At 52.1% G+C, this 21,561-nt stretch overlaps 6 protein-coding genes across 6 annotated transcripts; 3 read left to right on the top strand and 3 right to left on the bottom strand.

Annotated features, from left to right (window-relative positions):
• Window positions 1-428: 428 nt before the first annotated feature.
• Window positions 429-6,008, top strand: GT037_001551 (uncharacterized protein; the record flags this gene model as incomplete). The annotated part of the gene is made up of 3 exons (XM_038926598.1): window positions 429-3,470; window positions 3,519-3,788; window positions 3,837-6,008. The coding sequence occupies 3 exons, from the start codon at window positions 429-431 to the stop codon at window positions 6,006-6,008; spliced, it is 5,484 nt and encodes a 1,827-aa protein (XP_038789890.1).
• Window positions 6,009-6,375: 367 nt separating this feature from the next.
• On the bottom strand, window positions 6,376-8,055 carry GT037_001550 (zinc finger protein 622; the record flags this gene model as incomplete). Its single annotated transcript, XM_038926597.1, has 1 exon — window positions 6,376-8,055. One exon carries the CDS (start codon window positions 8,053-8,055, stop codon window positions 6,376-6,378), a length of 1,680 nt encoding a protein of 559 aa, XP_038789889.1.
• Window positions 8,056-8,603: 548 nt separating this feature from the next.
• GT037_001549 (ubiquitin-protein ligase e3a) lies at window positions 8,604-13,711 on the top strand (the record flags this gene model as incomplete). The annotated part of the gene is made up of 6 exons (XM_038926596.1): window positions 8,604-8,725; window positions 8,777-10,722; window positions 10,773-11,291; window positions 11,341-12,105; window positions 13,191-13,292; window positions 13,359-13,711. 6 exons carry the CDS (start codon window positions 8,604-8,606, stop codon window positions 13,709-13,711), a joined length of 3,807 nt encoding a protein of 1,268 aa, XP_038789888.1.
• A 1,083-nt stretch (window positions 13,712-14,794) lies between these two features.
• GT037_001548 (acylase acy 1) lies at window positions 14,795-16,757 on the bottom strand (the record flags this gene model as incomplete). The annotated part of the gene is made up of 3 exons (XM_038926595.1): window positions 14,795-16,042; window positions 16,092-16,460; window positions 16,509-16,757. The coding sequence occupies 3 exons, from the start codon at window positions 16,755-16,757 to the stop codon at window positions 14,795-14,797; spliced, it is 1,866 nt and encodes a 621-aa protein (XP_038789887.1).
• Window positions 16,758-17,087: 330 nt separating this feature from the next.
• GT037_001547 (release factor) lies at window positions 17,088-18,446 on the top strand (the record flags this gene model as incomplete). The annotated part of the gene is made up of 3 exons (XM_038926594.1): window positions 17,088-17,181; window positions 17,230-17,405; window positions 17,460-18,446. 3 exons carry the CDS (start codon window positions 17,088-17,090, stop codon window positions 18,444-18,446), a joined length of 1,257 nt encoding a protein of 418 aa, XP_038789886.1.
• A 230-nt stretch (window positions 18,447-18,676) lies between these two features.
• On the bottom strand, window positions 18,677-20,671 carry GT037_001546 (mfs general substrate transporter; the record flags this gene model as incomplete). Its single annotated transcript, XM_038926593.1, has 4 exons — window positions 18,677-18,775; window positions 18,843-19,980; window positions 20,041-20,341; window positions 20,431-20,671. 4 exons carry the CDS (start codon window positions 20,669-20,671, stop codon window positions 18,677-18,679), a joined length of 1,779 nt encoding a protein of 592 aa, XP_038789885.1.
• Window positions 20,672-21,561: the final 890 nt, after the last annotated feature.

The raw sequence follows: 21,561 nt of genomic DNA, 5'->3' as shown, positions 1-21,561 counted from the left end.
TGATGCGCACGAGCCAGAGAGTCTTGCACAACGACGTCAAGTCTCTAAGTCTACGAGGGGAGGGTTCCTTATGAATCCCTGTTGAGATGAAGCAAGTGATTCACCAACTGTCTAATTCCAAGAGGATTCGCATATTGCATGCGATGTGACTGAACATGTGGTGCTGGGTTTCAGACGCATGGAGCCGGTGTTGGCTCGAGGGGCCGTTGTCCAGTGGATGGGCACTTGAGGTTAGCACTTTACGCGCACGAGGAGCGTCGCGCTAGACGCGTCGCCAACACCAACCTTTGTCGTCTGGACCGGGGTAGTCGATCGTCACCTCCACACTCGCTCTACACGTCCTCGGCTTCAGTCACGTATACGACAGCGATGCGAGTGCCTTCTTTTGCTTTTGTTTCCCTCTCTTGTTAGCGATTTGCAGCATAGCCATGGTGTCCAAGTTTGAAGCCCTCTCTGTTCGCCCTCCCACTCCACCTAAAGACCAAGAAGACACAGGCGCCGACGAGACGCTACAATTCCTTGAGGACCCCTTTGGCGAGAAGCCTGTTCCTGCCAGGCTCAAGGCAGCAAAGAAGCCCCCTAATACACCAGAGCAATCGCCCTCCTCCGATATCGACATACCCTCGAGTGCTGCCAGCGCAAGGAAAAGAGTCAACTTCGAGTTACAATTATGCAATTTGCCCAGCGCGAAAGCCGTCGCACAATCCTGGACACCCACACGTAGCTCGCCGCTCCGACCGCTTCCACAGACCCGCCTCACGAAGCCGCTCAAGTCGATTTTGAAGCCTGCCGACGGCACGGCCACGCCTCCGCCTGCAGACGACGCTGCCGCCGCACATCGATTCAAGTCCTTTGCCGAGATGCTCGAAGCCATTGTCAAACTGCTTGCGACTTCTGACCGCGGGTCGCGCCTGGATGCATACCAATCCTTGCTAAGGACTCTGCAAGCATACGACAAGATTCCCGACGATCAGGCACTCAAGCAGAAACTGTCTCTGTTGACCCAATTTATACGGCGCGACATGCAGGAGCCAGGTCTGGCCGGTACAGGACTGGACTCACAACTAGTTGGACAAGCCATGAAGCTGCTCATGGCTCTGTTCCGCATCCCCGACTTGATGTCCGCCATGGACGAAGACTTTTGCTCCTTCGTCATAGAACGCATTATCCGCATAGTCAGCGATAGCACCATGCCAAAGACCACCGTCAACACACATCTGGCTGTGCTCATGCAACAAAACTTTCGGCCCAAGATCGTGACTGCGACCCGTGTTGAGAAAGTCCTCGATGCACTAGAGACCATCCATGAGCGAACATCTGGTCATGCCGTACAGGCATACCGGGTCCGGATATACAGGAAGCTGCTTCAGCAGCGCCCCGAGGTCATGATCAGGCACACCGAACGATGGTTTACACATACACTCAAAGCTCTGGTATCGGTTCAGAAGGATATCAGTCAGAGTGCGCTAGACACTGCAGTAACAGCCGCCAAAACTATTGGCCATGACCGGCATGTCGCAAAATCCGTCTTGGTAGTTCTGAACCGGGTCAAGAGTGACGGTGCGACCATTGCCAGCATCTTCATAATGGAGCTTTATCGTTTACTGGGCGGTGAATATGCCGCTTTGGTGCCACAGATCTGGGCAGCTGTTACAGGCCTACTGAAAAACTCGCTCTACCGCGAAACGTTCACTGCTTTGGCAGATTGGCTCACGCTTCTCCAGAACTGTATTTCATCGGAGAACGAGCAGGTTAGGGTTTACTCCAATGTCGCCATATCTTTCCTGGTACATTCTGTCAATCTGACTCCAGATACATCTGCAGGTTGGTCGGATATGTTTCGCAAGATCTCAGTACATGCACTGCAAAGAAAGATACCCATGAAAAAGTCCGAACAGGACGCTATCTCATCCGCATACTTTACGCTGCTCTACTATGCTCTACGCCCAACTGCCACATTTGAGCAACTGGACCGATTTTGGACTCAGTTCATAGTCAACGTCTGGACTCCAATGATCCTGCCTGATCCTAAAAAGCAGGCCGTACCCACCTCTTATCGGCACGCCATACCCGCATGCCGAATCGTATCTGCTCTTCTAGACGGTTCTCGGAAACCATGGAACGAGTACCGTGCCCTGGATCTTCGACCGAATGTTATGATCCCACGTAACGAGCTTCCCCTAGTGGACCCCAGATGGGTGCGGAAGTCGATTGCTCTGATACTGCAGTTCGTAGAGACTCTCCTCGATGCCACACTATTGTCTGAGAGCAGGGAACCGGAAGATGAGCCAGTCCAAACAATGTGGCAAGCAGTCATCGGTGCTCTGGTGGAAGCAAGTAGCAAGGAAATCATGGCTTCAACGGAGACGAAAGACGCCATGGCCCACATAATCAACCTGCTGCGCCGAATCTGGGATAAACACACAGAGAAGATCGCCTTGTCGCAGAAGAAGGAGGACATATGGGCAGACAAGTTCTGCTTTCTGATAGAGACTGTGGTACAGAAGCTGGGCCCTTTTCAATTTGCAGACAAGTGTCTCACACGTAACGAAAACAACGAGTTCGAAGTTGCATCCACACCATCTCATCGGTCACGGCATCAGGGAACGCGCTCATCACCGCTCCTCTACCTTGTCGATCTCTTGGTCACTCAATCCGAGGGGAAACTAGCTGATCCAGTTCGACTCCGTGCGATCGAAGTTATCATCGAGCCTTGTTTCTCTGTCCAAAACACCCGGCTGAGCAAACTGGAGCTTCTTCGAGATTGTGCGGCAGCAGTCGATGGTTCGCTCAAGGGCGCAGTGGCGTCAGAGTTCTGGAACCGGATCGGAACATTGCTCGATGTCTTGTTGGAGGACCAGTCACCTCCTTCAGGCGAGCGCAATTCTCGTTGTCTGGGTAAAGAGTATGAAATTGTGGTGGAGATCCTCAGTCTCGGTTCTGCTTGCCTCCTGGAAAAAGCACTTGGTCGCCAAATCTTATCAACTTTTGTCAGTACTGTCCGGCGGGAAGCAGGAGAGGGTGCGCTTCCACTCGCGGTCATTGAGAAGGTATCTGAGCATGTGCTCAAGCGTACACCGAATGAAGAGAAAGCTTCTTGTCTGGCGTATGCCAGCATTCTTCTTCGCAACCTTCCAAAGCTCATCAGCCGCAAAGTGCTGGAACAAGGCCGACAGAGTCTTTGGCCTTCGAATTCAGTACCCGGACGGTCTCAAGACATCGATCCCTACGTTCACCTGTACGGAGCCATTATCTCTGTTGGATCGGCCGCTTACAGAGATATTGACAAAGACAACGTGGAGCCAACAAAAGGCTTTCTTTCAGCGCTCAGTGCCTCAATTCAGCAATGCTCGACGTCTCATCTCGCTGGCTATTTGCGGAAGATACAAGACGCGATCCATGTTTGGGTCGAAGATCCCGAGAGGAAGATGCAGAGCAGGGAGGAGTCGTTGAAGAGCTTACATCTCGAGGTATGTTCATTGCTGTGTAGGATATGAGTAGATGCTAACCCTCTTCAGGTGGTCAGCTTGTGGCAGGAGGCTTGCAAAGCTATTGAGCGATTACCGCGTCAAGACAGCCAGGTGTTACTTCATCTACAGCCGATGATTACCGCGGGATTTCTTAGCAGACGCCGAAGTATCGTCAACCTCTCGATTGTGACCTGGAATGCAACCTTCGGAAAAGAAGATAGCCTACGATATCCCCCTCGACTTGAGCAGTCCCTTCGTCAACTATGGCATAGCGTCGAGCTTTCTCTGCCCTCTCTAGAAGTTCGGGAAGAAGATGCTGTAAGCAACTTTACAAGCCCCTGCATAACATCACTAACGCCACAGCAGGAGAACAAGCTCTCATTTTATGATTCAGATACCAGTGCAGACGAAGTCAAACGTGCCTTCAAGAGCCCAGGAGTTAAGGGCACTCCCTTTAAGATCTCCAAAGCGTCACGGAGGTCTAAGTCCCGGTCTCCAGCGGTACCGGCTTCAGCCACCAGAAGGATGCCTTCGCGACTGACGCCAAAGGTCCGTCTCCGACACGACAACTCTCAGATAAAGTTCGAACCTATCATGTCCTCACCATCAAACCCGTTCCAGCAAGAGTCGCAGGTATTGACTGATCGACAAAAGGAGATGATCGATCGTCAGAAACTCAGCAGCGGTCTATTCGCCAACCTTGGTGCACCTTCGCTACAGCCGGATGAGGTGCCATCGCCGTTGGAATTCCATTCAGATGCATTGACAGCTGATGATCTGCCAAACCACTCCTCTCGGACAACACCACTCAAGGCTCTTGCGGCAGTGGGACCTATGGACGGCTACTTTGGCTCTTCACCAACTCCGCATACCCGCAAGAGTACTCGCAATATCGTAAGCGACGACACTGACCTTGCCACACCCACGGCTGTGCGAAGCATCCAGTATGCGAACGATGAACCAGACTCTTCGCCGCCGCGATTTGAGAAGGAAGATAGGCCCATCCGCAAAGAAACCGGGCCTGATGTTCTCGTAGGCTCCAGCTTTGACTATCGCCAGCCTGAAAGGTCATTTTCGGCTTCCTTTGATGAAGGAACCACAATTGACGAAGAGGCACTACTTGACGCTGTTGCGCCCCACGACAACCCTCAAATATCCTCCGACCGCGTTTCAGATACTATCATGTCAGAATTGCCAAGTTCAACCATAGACCTACAACTCACAGCGCAAATCGACGCCGACATGCAAATACACGATACCGCCCCCGAAGGGATAGAGGAGCAACAGTCAGCATCAAACCACGACATCGCTGATGCTGCCGTTTCGCTGTTGCACCCACAGTCGTCAGCAACTAACGACGACCACCCCGGCAGTGACACCGAAGTAGACGATGTTCAGACGCCAACTCGCGGGCCTGCTCGTCGAGCTTCGCGCAAGAGCTCCCAGGCAACGACAAGCAGTACAAGTCGAGTGGGAGACTCCTTTGATACGGGCTCTGTGAGAGGAACCCCGCATGCGTTGCGCCGTTCTACACGTAGTTCCATTGGAAGCCCTGCTCGGCTTGAACGTCTTCCAAGTGGAAAGAAGCCCAGACGTACTCCTGCAAGGGCCGAGAAGAAAACGAGCACTCCTGCGAAGAAAGACAGGAGAACCAAAGCTGGAAAACAGGCACAAGAAGAACACGCTTCGGAGCCAGAACCAGTTTCACAGCCGGAGCCAGTATCCCAATCAGAACCAGTGGCACAACCAGAACCGGAACCGGAACCGGCACCAACGCCGGCACAAGCCCAGGACAAAGACGAGGAGATGCTTGACAACATCGTCGTGGCCGCGTCGCCAAAAGCAAGCGAAAAGTCACGAGGGAAGAAACGAAAGATTAGCACCACCGACGCTCCTGTTGCCAGTCCTGCCACCACTCGCAAACTAAACCTACGACGCTCTCAATCTCTTCTTTCTCAAGTCGAGAATTCACACGATATAGAAAACACAACAATGAATGAGACACCCGTACCCAACAAACGGGTCAAGTCAAATACAGACCAAGACGTCAGCGAGGCGAAGAAGACGACGCCAGGGAGTCAGACAAAGCGTCTTAGTCATATACAAGTTTCGCCACGGCCACGATCTTCTGGAGAATCCGCAGGAAGGCTATCTCCACAGACAAAAGAGGCGGAACCCCAACGAGCTCAGCAGAAAGAAGCTACTGAGCCCAGGACCTCAGCTTCAGCCTCAGCCTCAAGTTCGACCTCAGGCTCAGACCAAGTACCAGCCAGCCAGCACCAAACACAGCCGCAACACTCCCAATCCCAACCCTCTGCAACGGCGGGAACCGACACACCATCCCGCTCCTTTGCCGATCGCGTCATCCTCACGCCGCGCAGTATCATCAATCAGCTCAAGAGCCTCAAAGACTACCTTTTTAGCACTCCGACGTTGGTGCTGGGGCGGAATGAAGAGAAGGAGATTGACGATGCGTTGTTTGATATTCGGAGGCAAGTGCATGCTGCAGGGTTGCGGGGGGAGGGAAAGAACAAGTAGTTCACTGGGAGATTGGGTTCATTGATAGTTGCGACGATGGTTTTATCTTTGTACCTGTTATGTCAGCTTGATGTGGTAATTGGACGTAGTATAATGGTACGGCATATTTTGCAGGCCTAAATATCACAAGCCAGGGTCTAACCAAGTCGTCATCACCAAATGCGTGCACCTGACAATTGTGCTTTTCATGTAAATCATATTTCAAGGTATACCACAGTCCGAGCGACATTCTAGTCAGAACGTTCTACATGCCTTTTTCATAACGCAAACTCCGAACCATGCTCATAATAGTCGTGAGGCAAAAAAAAAAAAAAAGTAAAGGAAGAAAATGAAAACAAACCCCGCCATACCGCGAAAGCGAACCCATCTATTGTAGGAGAGGATCACGGAAGTGCTTCTGGAAGTTATGCCTCTTCTCGTTACCAGCCTGGTACCTGCTGCGGGCATTCTGCTCCTTCTTCCTGTCGCGCTTCTCAATAGCCTGAATCTCCTTCTTCTTTGCGTCGGTGACACCGACCATACCCCTACCGCCGTTGGCGCGCGAGATGAGCTGGCGATCCTGATCATGGCCACGTCCACGAACTTGTAATTGACGCTCCTCACCGTCCATGTTGGCATCACCGTCCTCGTCTTCTTCGTCGTCGTCCTCGCCGCCAGCTGTGATGGCGCCGGGTATCCGGGCGCGTTGAGCCTCCTCCATACGCTCGGCTACACCGGGGTAGTTTCGCAGATTCTGGCGGTAGTACTTGTTTAGAGAACGATGACCAGCGGTACGACCGGATGGAAGATGTAGCTCGTATTCGTCGTAGTAGACGGCCTGGGGTGTATGGTGGGCGTGCGAGTGGAAGCCGTCTGCAGCGCGATGTGGGCGTGGATCTGCGTGGTTGTGGTGCTTGGACTTGTTGAGCGACTTGTGTCGGTGGGTGCGGTCGATTGGCACAGCTGTAATTTCATCAGTCGGTACACTCGATACAGTGCTGTCGGTTTCCCAGCCTGCATCGTCTTCCTCGGCGTTGCTCGACATGGCTGCGTCGTCTTCTGTAGTGGTCTTGGTCTCGCGCCTGGCGCCGAGCTTGATTCCGCCTCCTGTTGTGGAGGACGAGTCGTCTGAATCTTCAGCCTCCTCTGCCATCTCGTCGAAATCGGCAGCATCAGGGTAGGAGCTGCGGAAGTCGTAGAACTCGCCAATCTCAACCAACTCGATATCGGTGTCGAATGCGATCATGCAGTGGCCACGATCGCGCATGTGCGTCTGGATACCTGAGGCAGTGTGCAAAACCTTGTGGCACTTAAGACACTCATGGTAAGCATGGATCTTCTCATGGAGGTGCTTGATAAGCCCCTCGGGCTGTGCAAGGAATTCCTTCTCTGGTATGAACATGCCGTGGAAGCGTCCCATGTGGGTAATGTTGAGCTGGAAGTTGGGTGACTTGTAGTTGCAGAACAGGCAGTCTAGGAGGGGATCGCTAGCAGGCTTGTTGGATGCGGCAACGGAAGTCTTGTCGCCATCGGCAGTGGCAGCCTGTTCGGCATTTTGTTCCTCGATGCTCGCATTCTTCAAACCGTCGGCCACATGTGCAACATCCTTGTCTGCGTCTCCGTTGACGGTAGTGACTTCGGAATCAGCCATGGACTCTCCCAGGGAAAAGGCAGAGCTGACCATGGAGCCGGTGACCGAGGCAGCGTCATCTAGTTGCGCGCCTCTGCCTGACTTGGCCAGATTGATGCGATGTTTGGACGAGTTCAAGTGGTTGTTGTAGGCATTCTCGCTGAAGTACGTCTTCTGGCAGGGAGTGCACACCTTCTCAAAGGAAGCCTTGGCGGCAGTGGCGGCAGCGGTGGCCTTGTTTGCGAGGACCTTCTCGGTGAAGATCTCAGAGGACAGCGGTGGGAGGGAGGCGACGCGACGCTTGAGGTTGTACCTGTGCCAGTCGGTTTGCATGTGCGCCCGCTGCAGGTCGCTCGACCGGAAGGCGACTTGACATGTGTTGCAGGTAAAAGGATGGGTAGACTGGATGTTAGCCTGGGTAGGGACTTGCGACGCCATTTTTGCAGATATTGGAGTACTTGTCGGCGTGGCTGCACTGCGAGGAGGAGGAGAGAGAGGAGTAGAAATAATAGGCGATTAGGTGGGGTTGAGTGTGGGATACGGTAGCGCGGTCAATTCACGACTTTATGACTGGCCGAGGGGCAAAATTTCACTAGGTCAAACAGAGGACGATTACAAAGTCAAGGAGGAGTGGCAGTAAGCTCTTGGGCCTTATCAGCGGTCCTGTACGGCGAAGATGATGGATTTGCGCAAAACACCGCCCGGACATGGGGGGCGAATATTGAAGCATGACATCAATCGGCAGGCAGTGTGCCAAGCCACTGGCACCTGCCATCCCTGCAGCGGATTAGAGCCGCATGGCAAGAGCACCCCTCGGCCACTAACTCGCTCAGCCCTATCGCCAGTGGGTTGCTGGTGCCTCTGTTCACGCGTCTCTACTATGAGTGAGTAGCCATACCGTGGTACTGCACCATGACAGCTACACATCCATCAACAGTCTGCATGCTTAGCCCCAACTCTCTTTCCCGCCTGCGCCTCCATCGATGATGAATTCGACCGAGGGTCAACGCGATGCTCCGCACAATGCTGTAGACGTGCACGACGCCAGCCGCATCCTGGAATGCTCACAAACAGAGAGACAGCGCCGTGTCCAGTATCTTGTCCGACAGTAGGCATCTAGCCCCATGCATGTTGGAGTCGAGTGCTGACTATTCAACAGCTACTTATCCCAGATCCTCCATGGCTGTAAGAGCACTTACTGCAATACCCCTACGTGTCTCTCGTCGAGCAAGCGCACTGCTTCCAAGCCGCATCGTCCACCCACGCTGCTCACGGCCGTCGCCCTTGCACACTACCTTGCCGGTCAAGATCATCCCAATCGTGGTTTGTGCCCTCACCAACTCAAAACCCCTCCCGAGTCATTCGAGATCGCAAGCAGTCTTGCGGAACAAGCTAGGGTCGACTCGGCTGGGAACTACGCTGTGTACCCTGCGATAGGGCAGTTGGCACAACAACGTCAGCAGAACTTTGCAGGAAGCAGCTCTGGCGGTAGGGCTGCAACTCAAGCAGAAGGGCACCATGGCGACTTGATAAGCGCCCTTAGGCAGCGACAGCGAGATAGGAAGGACCCGAAGGCTCTTAGTCAGAACTTGTACGACAGCTTGACTATGATATATTCTTATACCGCGCATATACCCAGTCCTGCCTCTGTTCTTACTTCGTTCCGTTTACCAGCTTCTCGGGCAGAGCGGAACCATACAGAGTCTACGCCACACACAAACGCCCATGTAGCGACATCACAGTTGTACGGGAAGTTGGACAACGTCGCCCAACATTCACACCGAGCATCCGCCGCACATGGCAATTTACATTCGAGCAGTTCTGTCGCTGAGGTCCTAACTAACGGTCAGCATGTCCACAAGATACCTTACCATCCATCGAATGGTGCAATCCAACGACGTCCTTCTACCGCTTCACATTCTTCTGTTGTGGACGGTGCATCAGACCCAACAATGCTGTCCATCAAAAAAACAGGAAGAAAGAGCTTCACTATCGGAGGGACGATCCCACCTGCTGTGCATCAGACCAAAGCTCCCTCTGTAGCATCCAAGTCAGCTACTAAAGATACCACTAACTCTACCCCGACAGCACCTGGCGTACCTATCGTACCGAAACTGAGTTGCGACATTCTCGACAAGCTCAAGGAAGACATTCTACGCTACGGCGACAGCCGCTCTACTGACTTGAACTACGTTGTCGACTTCGATCCTGGGCGGCGAACTCGACGTGCCAAACCACTTGTCAATCGGTCTTTGTTTTATGCGCTGAGCAATCCACAAAAGCTCCTTGCGTCTTTCCATGATGCCAACCCAGACTTCAAAGACTCACCTCTGCCACATCTTGACTCGTTGCGCTTAGTGAACTCCTTCCGTGGTTGGAACCATCGCAACGGTGCGCTCATATTCGACAGCCTCTGGCTTGCGCTGGAGGCTTTGTTTACCTGTCCACCGGAGCTTGTCGTCCAGAAGAGTCCTCGCCTAAGGCCCTCAAGGAAGGGCGCTTCCACAGATAGTCAACCGGGCAAACCACCTGGTACCCAGGACGATAAAGCTGCAGCCTCGCGTTATCTTGACACAAACGAAGCTGCTCATATCGTTATGATTTGCATACATGCACTCACCTCACTAGTACCAGTCGGATGGCCACACACGTGGGCACAAATCCGTAAGCTGCGATCCTGGGGCGTCATGGTGCCGGACGCGACTCCCCATCCTGATAAATTTGTGCATCCATACATGGACATCATTGATGAGCTAGAGTATGAGCCAGCGATTCGTCTTGCTGATCGGTTACTTCGTGCTATCGGAGCACGAACTTGCTTCGAGCACATACTGGCAAGCTTGGATGGCGACGCAGATACGACTGGGTTCAGCACAACACTAATGGGTGTCGTTATAAAGCACTTGGAAGTTTTGGAGCGCATTAGTATGGCTATGAAACTAAGATTGACTACCAATCATGATCTGGACGGAGACCCTGGATGGACTGTTACAGCCACTTTCATGGAGTGGCTCCGGACTATTGTCATCAAGAAGTGGGAAAGCAAGGCCGAGGTAAACAAATGGAGTAGCGTTGGTACAGCTATAATGATCCTCGACAAGCTTCGTAAGTTACCAGGAGGCTTATAATAAAAATAGAAAAGCTAACAGACACAGATTCGAAACAACAAGCTTTGTACTTAAACTCCAAAATGTTCGAGATGCCAATACTTCACGAGCGAATAGACACCGTGAACGAGCCTATCAACTACCTTACATGGGAGCATCATCCCAACACTTTACATGTCTTTGAGTACCCTTGTCTCTTCTCCAAGCAGCACCTTGTGGCTTACTTTCGCACAATCAACTTCACGGAGATGATGAAGCAGTACGACCACACCATGCGCACACATCAAATGCAGAGATCGCTAGAGATGTTCCTACAAGAACCTTATTGGTGGGAGATTAAGAGACGAACCAAGGTAACACTTAGCGATTACCTGGTGCTGGATGTTAGTCGCGAAGAACCACTGAAGGATACACTGGATCAGTTATGGGGCCAGGACAAGAGGATGCTTCTCAAACCGCTGAAGGTCAAGATGGGCCACAAGGAAGGAGAAGTTGGTCTAGACCACGGCGGCGTGACATATGAGTTCTTCCGCGTAGTTATGAGCGAAGCATTCAGGCCTGAAAACGGTGAGTTACACTTTGACGACTACACAAGTTCTTGCGCTAAGTTTGTCAGGTATGTTCACAATCGATTCGCAGACACGTATGACGTGGTTCCAACCACAAAGTCTGGAACCCAAATGGAAGTTTGAGATGCTCGGCATACTCTTCGGTCTTGCTGTATACAACGGCATCACTCTGCCCATCACTTTTCCTTTGGCTTTCTATGACTGCCTCCAAAGTGTAGGCAATCCGCTCTGCAGACGTGTGGCTGGGTACGACGCACTGAGCTATATAAGAGACGGCTGGCCGAGCCTGGCTGAGGGCTTCCAGAAACTCTTATCCTGGCGCGATGGCGACGTTTCAAACGTCTTCGTGCGCGAGTACATCTTCAGTTACGAAGCCTTCGGCCAAATCGTCAACCAGAACCTTTCTCACGAATCCGCTCCCATCACAACACCTCCAGAATCATCGCAAGAAGAACCGGATCTAGTCACAAACATCAATCGAGAACAGTACGTTCGAGCCTATGTCCGCGCTCTGACCTACGATTCGATCGCCCCACAACTTACCTCTTTCATTCGTGGCTTCATTACCTGCATCAACGCCAAATCGCTCCAACTCTTCACCCCTTCCACACTCCGCCACCTCATCGAAGGCACACAGCACATCTCTATCTCCGATCTTAAACGCTGCGCAAAGTACGAAGACGGTTACACCGCGTCCCACTCCAACATCCGCGCTTTCTGGGATGTGGTAGAGGATTACAGTCAAGAGGACTTAAGGCACTTGCTGGAGTTCGTGACGGCGAGTGACCGGGTACCGGTTACGGGGTATGAGAGTATTACGTTCCATATTGTGAGGATCGCGGGCGCAGAATCAGGGGGCTTGCCGAGTAGTTCGACCTGTTTTGGTAAACTCTACTTGCCGGATTATCAAGACAAGAAAATTCTGGAAAAGAAATTGGGATTGGCTATTAGGAACTCAAAGGGGTTTGGCAATGTGTAGGTGGATTTGGGAAGGAGATGATGCTGCACGATTGGGTGGTTCCCAAAACGGAAATGCACATGGTCTCGAAATGTCACAAGGTCGTTGAGAGTGGCAAGTAGGCATCGTGGGGACCTAGTTATCGTAACAAACTGAGAAAACCGATCATGAAAACTCGGCCCCTCGATGCCAGGAACATAAAACGCACCGGCACAGTGGCTCGTCCCGAAGTTTCTAATCACATCGAACGTAAAATTGTGTGTAGCGTCCCAACCCGTCATCGAATCCTGTCTGCCGACGCTACGTCATACTGGTCGTCTTCATTGCCGATCTTCAAAAGCAAGCCACCCGCACCCCGCGGGGTCACCTCCGCATCGTCCCACACTCTCCCCGATCACGCGACAAAACGTGTCAACCCATGAGCGTTCCCATAATCGTCATTCTCGCCAAGCACAGCCATGCATAGATAAGCTTCTCAAGCGCCAGTGGTGCCCTCTTTGACATCCCCTTACTCGTTCGAACCATCCTTGCCAAGGAAGTGATCACCCTGCATAAAAAGCTTATATGTTCCCGGCAGATTCTTAGCACTCGAGTGGTTAAGAGATAGGCTTCTAGAATATGAGTGGGTAATGCCAGGGCTTTCAGTAGCGTGACGGGTGAATCCGGGGACTATGGGGGTTTCGAGGAGAAGAAATTGTGGGTTACGTAGCATGGAGATGCAGATCGATTTGTGTGGGATCGATGCTTATATGGGAAGGGCCTTGCACCTTTACTGGGACAATTTGGCATCTCCACTTTTGCATTCTCCTATACCCAAGGACGAGCGACTTTTATTTCACCGTCCAGGTACCCGGGATTAATACCATCGTCAAACATACTCTTCGACACAATCAAAGACTTTTCAGTCAATACGTCGACATACTACACTCCATCTGCCAGAACAAGATCGACGTTGCAATACCACGACCCCTCTCACGATGTCACCACACTCAACACAAGACCCGTGTATCCCCTACGGTCGTGGCGGAGCAGGAAACATGCGTAAGCCATCCGCACTCCCATTCTTACTACCCCAAACCCCACTCCAACATACTGACCTACAACCAGGCCGTCGTTCCTCAATAGCCGCCGCCTGGTCAACCATCCTCTCCCACCCATCACCCACAGACAGCAACAAACTGAACCTCGTATCAAGCCCAGAAGAGCACTACGCTGCTTCGAAATCTGAGCCTAGGCGACGGCGACACTCTTCTTCCACGTCGGAGGATGGAAGCGAAGGAAGCATGCGGATGAAGAGTAGTGTGGACGAGGGCGCAAGGAGAAGGAGAAGTAGTGTGTGGAGTGGCAGGAGTAGGGCAAGTACGGCAGGAGAATCTGGATCTAGATGGAGGAGGCTACTACAGTTTAGAAGAGCGGGTGGACGCATAGAAAATGAAGCCAAGAATGAGGACGTAGAGTAAGGTGGTATATTGGTTGTCGGGTATAGTATATGGAAACAGGTTGGAAAGATTTTGAAAGATTGTTCTCAGGACGAGAGGGGGCGAGGTGAGCGCGCGTTTGTAAGCGTAATTTCATTCCGTCTTTGTTTTCTCATTCCTTTGCTAGCGAGAATGATACCACTTTGCCCTTTTCTCATGCGTATAATTGAAATTCTCGAGCTGTTTCTGAATAGGTTTCCCAGCTTGAAAAGTCTAGTGATTGGTATCCGGCAGGTACATGGATGCGCTGGATACGATGGTCTCGACGAGGAGCGATACGGCGACGAGAGGAAAAGAGTCGTGAGAATTGTATTCCGCATGATATATCTGCTCGTGTAGGCGACGGGGGTGTAGAGATGGTAGAAGGCTGCACATGTTTGGATGTAGTCCATGCGACTGCTGTGGCTGGTTCCTGGCGGCGCGTAGATCTGATAGAAGGAGCTTTTCGACTACTAGGAAAGAGACTGTAGGAGTTTATGGAAGATAGGGCATCGTATCTAGTTGAAGGGCGACGCAGAGGTGCCATGGTTCCAGGTAGGAAGTAGTCGTATTGGAGAGGGAATGGAAAGAACATGAGTGCGATGTACCTGGGTATTTGCGATGTGATGCTCGATTGCGGCATATGCTCATACTCATACCACCTCATAACTACGCCTGAGCAATGGCCACATTCAGTGATTAGCTTGGTTTCATGCGGTGCAGAGGAGCATTCTGCCCTTTGGAAACCAGCATGGTGGATTGTGGCACATCGTACTGCTAGGTATGAAGCCATCCTGCCAATAATCTCATTAGCTGCCACTGGCTTAGTTGATCCTGAATGCGGCACAGTTGCTGAGGATGGATATTACGCTCGTGTTTCACAGTTCCGCCACATCGGTACGTAAGGGTTGTCCTCTGGTTCCTTTGTTCTTCAAGCGAAACGAATCAGCCACACGCGATGCGAGAGATAGTGTGTAGGATCATTGTTGTATGACGATATGTGGCATATCTAAAAGTTTGTCAAAAGATGATGGAACTGAATTAATTCTTCTCTAATGCTGACGCATCAGAGTCGAAAAAGGCTGTCTACAACGGCACCGCGTGTCCGTCACCTCGTAGATCACTGCCTCCACTCCAGACCTGTACGCCGTCATCTACATGTCTCCTGATGATCTGGCCCCGTCCGAACATGCCCCGTCCGTAGCCGTCCAGCTGCTTTACATTATGGCCAAGTGCTCGCAACTCTTCCACTACCTTTGGATCAATGCCCTCCTCTAGGTATATCGTCGCATCAGTCATTTTGCCATCGGCGCTCGGCATACCCGCACCGATACAGAAACGCGGCGAATCAAGTGCAGCTTGTGGATTGAGCTTGAAGACCTCCTGGTTGAGGAGGACTTGAACATGACCCTGGGGTTGCATGAATCCACCCATCACGCCGTACACGGAGTGCAAGCTACCGTCGCTGACGTATGTTGTCAGGCCTGGAATGATTGTGTGATATGGTCGCTTTCTTGGTGCTAGTACGTTCGGGTGGTCTTTGTCAAGACTGAAGTTTGCACCACGGTTTTGGAGGGTAAACCCGCAGCCTTTGGGAATAATTGCCGTTCCAAACCCGCCATAATTGCTGTTGATGAAGGAAATGGCGTTGCCCTCAGGGTCGGTACAGCAGAAGTAAACGGTATCGCTTTGCAGGTGTGCTGGAGAACCATGAACGGGCGCTGAAATGGCCTTCTTTGCATCAAACAGCTTTGCGCGCTCGGAAAGATATTTTTGTGAGATCAGCTCGGCGGATGGTACCTTGACAACATTAGGGTCGGTGACAAACCAATGAGCATCACAGAAGGCGATTCGCAATGCCTCGATGACTGTATGGAGATATGCCGTGCTGTTGTGATCGTTCAAACTCCATATCGGAATCTTCTTTTGTCTCTCCAGCTCCTGGATGATGCCTAGAGCCATCAAAGCAACGATTCCCTGGCCATTCGGTGGATGTTCCCATAACTCAATGCCGCCCTCGGGTGGTGGCCTGTTTCCAACCTTCTGGCCGTAATACTTCAGCGAAATTGGGTCAACCGGCTCGGATCCAGTCTCTGCATGATGTTTGAGATCGTCTAGAGTAAGATAGCCACCAAGATCTTGCACCACTTTTACGAGCTGCTCAGCTACTTCTCCTTCATAAAATCCCTTCTTTCCGTGCTTGGCCAGGAGTTTAAAGGTATTACCAATCGTTGGATTCTTCATGATCTCTCCAGCTTTGGGTGCTCGGCCATCCTTGAGCATCTCGCGGCCGTTAGGAGATGCTTTCAGGAGGTCTTTCTCGCTAGCCTTCCACTTCAAATGGTCAGAACGTCACCTGATGACGGAGCATATTAGAGCTTACAAAAGTAGCGGACAGTTCAGAGACCGGAAAACCATTCTCTGCGAGATCGATGGCAGGCGCAAGCACGTCTTCCATGGTGACCTTTCCGCTGCCGAACCGCTCAACGCAATCGACCCATCCTGCTGCCGCGCCAGGAACTGTGGCCGCATGTACATGATCCATGGGAATCTGACCGCTCTGTCCCTCTGCGAGATTGAGGTCCTCTCTGACCTTTTCCAGCGTGACATCCGCCCCCGTCCGTCCGGAGCCGTTCATGGCAGATACTTTCTTCGTCTTCGCATCGTAGTAGAGGCAGAACATGTCACCGCCAATACCGGTTGAACCTGGTTCTGTAACATTAATTGCCGCTGCGACAGCCACCGCTGCATCCTGATTGCTATCAGTACTAAACGAAACTGGTGATAGATTACGTCATACAGCCGCATTTCCACCCTTCCTCAGAATCTCGATTCCAGCAGCAGACGCAAGCGGCTGCGTGCAAGATACGATCCCTTTGGTGCTATGTACGACCGAACGTCGACTGGGGAAGTGTACAAACTGAGGCTCAGGATGGGGATAGACATTGTGAGTACCCAGATTGATGGAGTCCATCTTGGCTTCTGCTGGTCGCTCTTTTTCAGGCTCGTGGTGGGTCTTGGTCCTCTTGCTTCGTCGTGGGGTAGGCATTGGTAGTCGAATACACCAGCTTCAATGCCAGAGTGGGGTATGGGGAAGCTGTCATGTATACCTACCCGTGGACTAAGTAGTGGCCTACGGTTATCCCCGGAGATAGTTGTTGCGGTTCGGGTTGCCGATTTCGCTCGACAATCACCTCGGAGCATAACGCAGCGGCACCGACTATCGCCATGACATATCTGTAAGAGGAAGGTGGTAAAGCGGTGTAGTCCGTTGACATCTGCCGGGATGGAGTATTGAGTGTCACGTGCACACGTTCCGAGCCGATCGGAACGCGCTGAACATCGACAAATTCATCAGATGCGAAGTTCACGTATCTCGATGACTATGCTCACAACATCCTGGATATGTCGCAATTGCTTATCGCGCATCAGTCGCCCGCTGCTGAAATGCAGCATCCGCCTCCAGAGTAATGGTGTGTGTTATGGTTGCCGATTTTGCGGAATTCACTAACATTACATAGCTGCAACATCTGAGTCGATACCACCAGCCCTGCTCTCAAGAGCCCGCGCAATTGTTACAGAGCACAAAGAGTTGACTGAAAAACTCTCCAATGGCTTCGATACGCGCGCTGCGAAGAAGCTGGGCGAATACAGCCCCATCGTGAACGCACTAGGGGAGTGGGATAAAGCGAATGAGGTGAGCACCATACGGCAGCCTGCAGGAGCAATAGAGTAGCTGATATGGACTAAGTCTGTGACAGAGCTCACTTCGATGATACACGACGCCTCAACCGACCCCGAACTACGATCACTCGCTTCCGACGATCTTGGGGAGACACGAACGCAGCTCGTGAACGCTTCACAAAACCTAATCACTTCTCTGGTACCCGTACACCCCTTCGCACATCTACCATGTCTTCTGGAGATACGACCTGGCGCTGGCGGTTCAGAAGCAGCTATATTCGCTGGAGACCTTTTCCGCATGTATTCTGCCTTCTGCAACCGAAATGGCTTTCGCACGAACCTCCTCAAGTACGAAAACGTGAACGGCACCACTGAGGCTGGAGTACCGCTATCCGAAGCGATCATCGAGGTGGAGAACGACGGCGCATATGGCGTCTTCCGATGTGAAGCAGGTGTGCATCGCGTTCAACGGGTGCCCGCTACTGAAACTAAAGGGCGTACGCACACGAGCGCGGCATCTGTACACGTGCTACCTAGTCTACAAGAAAACTCTGCAGAGGAGCAGGACTTCGACGACCCCGACAGCGACTACTACATCGACGTGAAGGAGGTCAAATTGGAAGTCATGCGGGCGAGCGGTGCCGGTGGACAGCACGTCAACAAAACAGAGTCAGCCGTTCGGCTAACGCATATCCCCACAAACACAGTCGTCGCGATGCAAGATTCTAGATCCCAGCACAAGAACAAAGAAAAGGCCTGGGCCCTTCTGCGCTCACGCATTGCCCAATCAAGACGAGAAAAGCGCGAAGAGGAGATGGCGAACATGCGACGAAGCGTTATTGGCGTGGCGAAGATGGGTCGCGGTGACAAGGTGCGGACCTATAATTGGGGCCAGCAGCGAGTTACCGATCACAGGAGTGGAACCACCGTGCATGATCTAGACGACGTGATGGGAGGTGGCCAAACTTTGGAGAAGGTCATGGAGGGTGTTCGCAGCTGGCTTATGGAACGAGACGTCGAGGCTTTGATCGCGGATGATGCGAATACAAAGTGACGCGCCCAATGATGGAAGCAGGTCTTCTGAAGATGGACAGGGAATTTTCGCCACTCTCAGTCTCACGATGTGCACGGGAGGGAACTCATATTAAAGAATACATATGAAGCCTATTGTAAGATCCGCGTTCAGTGAGTGCCGAGAAGAACTCGCATATATGTCGCGCTTGTGGGCGCATTACTCGAAATCCGATCTCCAAGTAACTCCATCTCATGTGCTATCTTGGTAAATCAGATTCGAACAGCAACGCGGTTCGTTTGGTACTTCTTGGTACTCGGAAGCAGAAGCGTGCACACAATCGCTATGCTGCCGAAAGCGATACTCGTAAACTAGAACGTCCGGCTATGTTAGCTCCGTGATACAGCAAGGACGATGAAAAAAACGCTATGCACTTACCCAAACATACTTCAAGCTCTCGCTGTATGCCCACCGCGTTCCTCTCGTGGCGCCCTGGATTACAGCTGGTGTAACACCTACGATATCCGCCGTAGCCAATTCCTCCGGCACCGTAAAGAACAAGCCAACAAAGGCCTCCACACTCTCCATTGGAAGACCAGCTTGGATCGCGTACTGCGCCGTATACTTCGGTAAGTTGGTCGTCAGTTTTCCTGCGAAGATATTGTAGTAGATGGAGTACCCGATACTTCCGCCCACCGTACGGATAGACAGCGACAGGGCAGCAGCAGTGGTGATAAGCGCATCGGGACAAACAAGCATTGCAACTGTCGCAGCAGGAACCAGTACGCCACCCACACCAAACCCAGCCATGGATCCCAGGAACAAGACTACACGCTCGTTGTCCGGAGTCATGACCGCTAGTGCTCCTGCAAATCCCGTCATGATGCTCACAGCTAACAACAGTACTTCTCTTGTATGACCTGGAAAGCGAGACAGTGCGGCGTTGAAAAATATCGCGCCGACGGCTGTAGTGAGAGCAGGACCTAAGCCGCGGAGTCCAATAGAAACGGGTACTGGCGTGTATACGCTGCTGAAGGTGATGGGGAAGAAGTTCAGGATAGAGAAGAAATTCATGCCGGCGGAGAAAGCGACGATGTATGCGAGAGCGACGATGCGTTGGCCGCTGAAGAGCTCGCCAGGAACCATGGGGTAAGGGGCGTACTTGGCTTCATAGACCACCCAAGCGGCGATTAGAGCTAGACCGATGAGCATGGTACACAGGACATAGGCGGAGGCCCAGGGGTGTGTGTAGCCGCCTGATTGAAGGGCTACGAGGAACAAAGTGAGTCCCGTGATGGATAGAACCCCACCGATGTAGTCTATACGCTTCAAGATTGCTCGTCGCGAGAAGCCATCGCCGCGCGACTGGTTCTGAGGGAAGTACGTCAAGGCGAGACCGATGCCAACGATACCGTTGAAGATGAGCGCGCACCAAGGTCCCCAGCGCCAACCGATGCCGTCGTCGTTGTGCGACCAGAGTTCCACGTAGAGTAGGTATGGGCAGAATGGCAAGACAAAAGCCGTAACGAGAGCAAGAGAGTAACCCCGGTACTTGACGGGTACTACTTCTGCAAGTCTAAGTCACCATGTCAGTCCAGTTCTGTAACGATCTGCTCTCGTCTTATCGTATACATACCCAGCAAGCCCCGTCAATTCCCCCGTGGCAGCCCCAGCACCGGAGATCGCCATACCAGCCAACAACTGTCCAAAGCTGTGTCCACTACCCATCAATGCGCATCCCAGGCAGATGCAAAACGATCCGAAAAGAGCGATGTAGCGTTTGCCGAAGAGGTCCTGGAGGTAACCTGCATATGGACAAACAGCGGCAATGGCAAGAATGTTAGCAGTGGGGAGCCAGGCAGATCCACGCGATAGACCGAGATCTTCTTCGATGAAAGAAAGGGAGCCGCCGGTAAAGTACAGGATTACCTGGGAGCCTGCAAAGACCGAGTGTTAATATATGTATATATATTCCTTTTGTTCGATACTTCGAATGGCATTGGGGAGATGAGGAAAGGAGACGGACCTGTATATAGTGCCGCAAGGAAGATGGCAGCGAAGATACTTCGCACACTCCACTCTACCTTGCCATCCGAATCATCCCCCTTGAGTGCATGGCTATTCTTCATATCTACACCCGAAAGAGTGACTTCTGGCTGCAGGTCATAGGCAGAGTCGTTGGTGGTATGAGTGTTTGCATGTTCGATGTGATGACCGACTTGCTGTTTTTCCTTGTCGTAGTCGGGGTGGATAGTATCCGAAGCCATGAATCCAGCCGTTTGTGTTTGTTTTTATCAAGCTTGTTGAACGATTGCGAAGGAAGATATGTTGAGTTTACAGATCTCTTCTGTACCCCCAAAACAACAGAGACAGGTCCCGTCCTATATCTGCATACATCCCTGCTTTCTCTTCTCCTACCACAAGCTGCCCCATATCGACCCCACACTCCTGGAAATGTCTTCCCATCCGTTCAGCTTGGCTTCCTCAAAAGCACAATGGACGCATCTCAGCTGCCCAGTAAAGCGCATCTCGAGCCCACATTCGACCCACTCAACCTAACCATCGTGCCTGATACAAGCGAAATCCGGGGTAGTGCCGTCAGTGAGTGCGGGGAATTGACAGCAACTTTAGCGTGGTGATGATCTGGGCCCAGGGTGGCGCACGTCAAGACTGACTCGATTCTAGCGACATCGTGAAGAAATAACTACTCGTGTAGCTAGTATGTTCCCGGTAAACCAAACTTGATGACCCCGCAGTGTGGAACGTGGAATTGGTGGGCTTGGCAAGCGGCTGCTATCTTCCGTGATGCATCTGTGAGCTTGGGTTGGTGCGGATTGACGGGGTTCGGATTGCGTTAAGATACAGGCGATCTTCCAAGTAGCCTATACGATCAAGTAACCTTGCCTAGCTATACGTCAACTGACACGCATTACACGATCTAGAAGGGGAAGAGGGAAGTCTGATCAGGGGAACGATGCGTGGATACTCCCTCTCAAGGTATTCAAAGATAATGAATCTATGGTATAAAGGTTACGCAAAACAGCGCGGCAGCAGCGAAACCAAAGACGCCCGCCCCAAAGAACCGAGTTCGCATGCATGAATCAATTCAGCATGCTCTTCATCCCGTCCCATTCCATGCCATTCCTCGTCCATCGTT

Source organism: Alternaria burnsii (assembly GCF_013036055.1).
Source record: "Alternaria burnsii strain CBS107.38 chromosome Unknown 750, whole genome shotgun sequence".
Lineage (NCBI taxonomy): Eukaryota > Fungi > Ascomycota > Dothideomycetes > Pleosporales > Pleosporaceae > Alternaria > Alternaria burnsii.
Note: the sequence above shows the minus strand (reverse complement) of the source record. Positions and strands in the feature narration are given on the sequence as shown.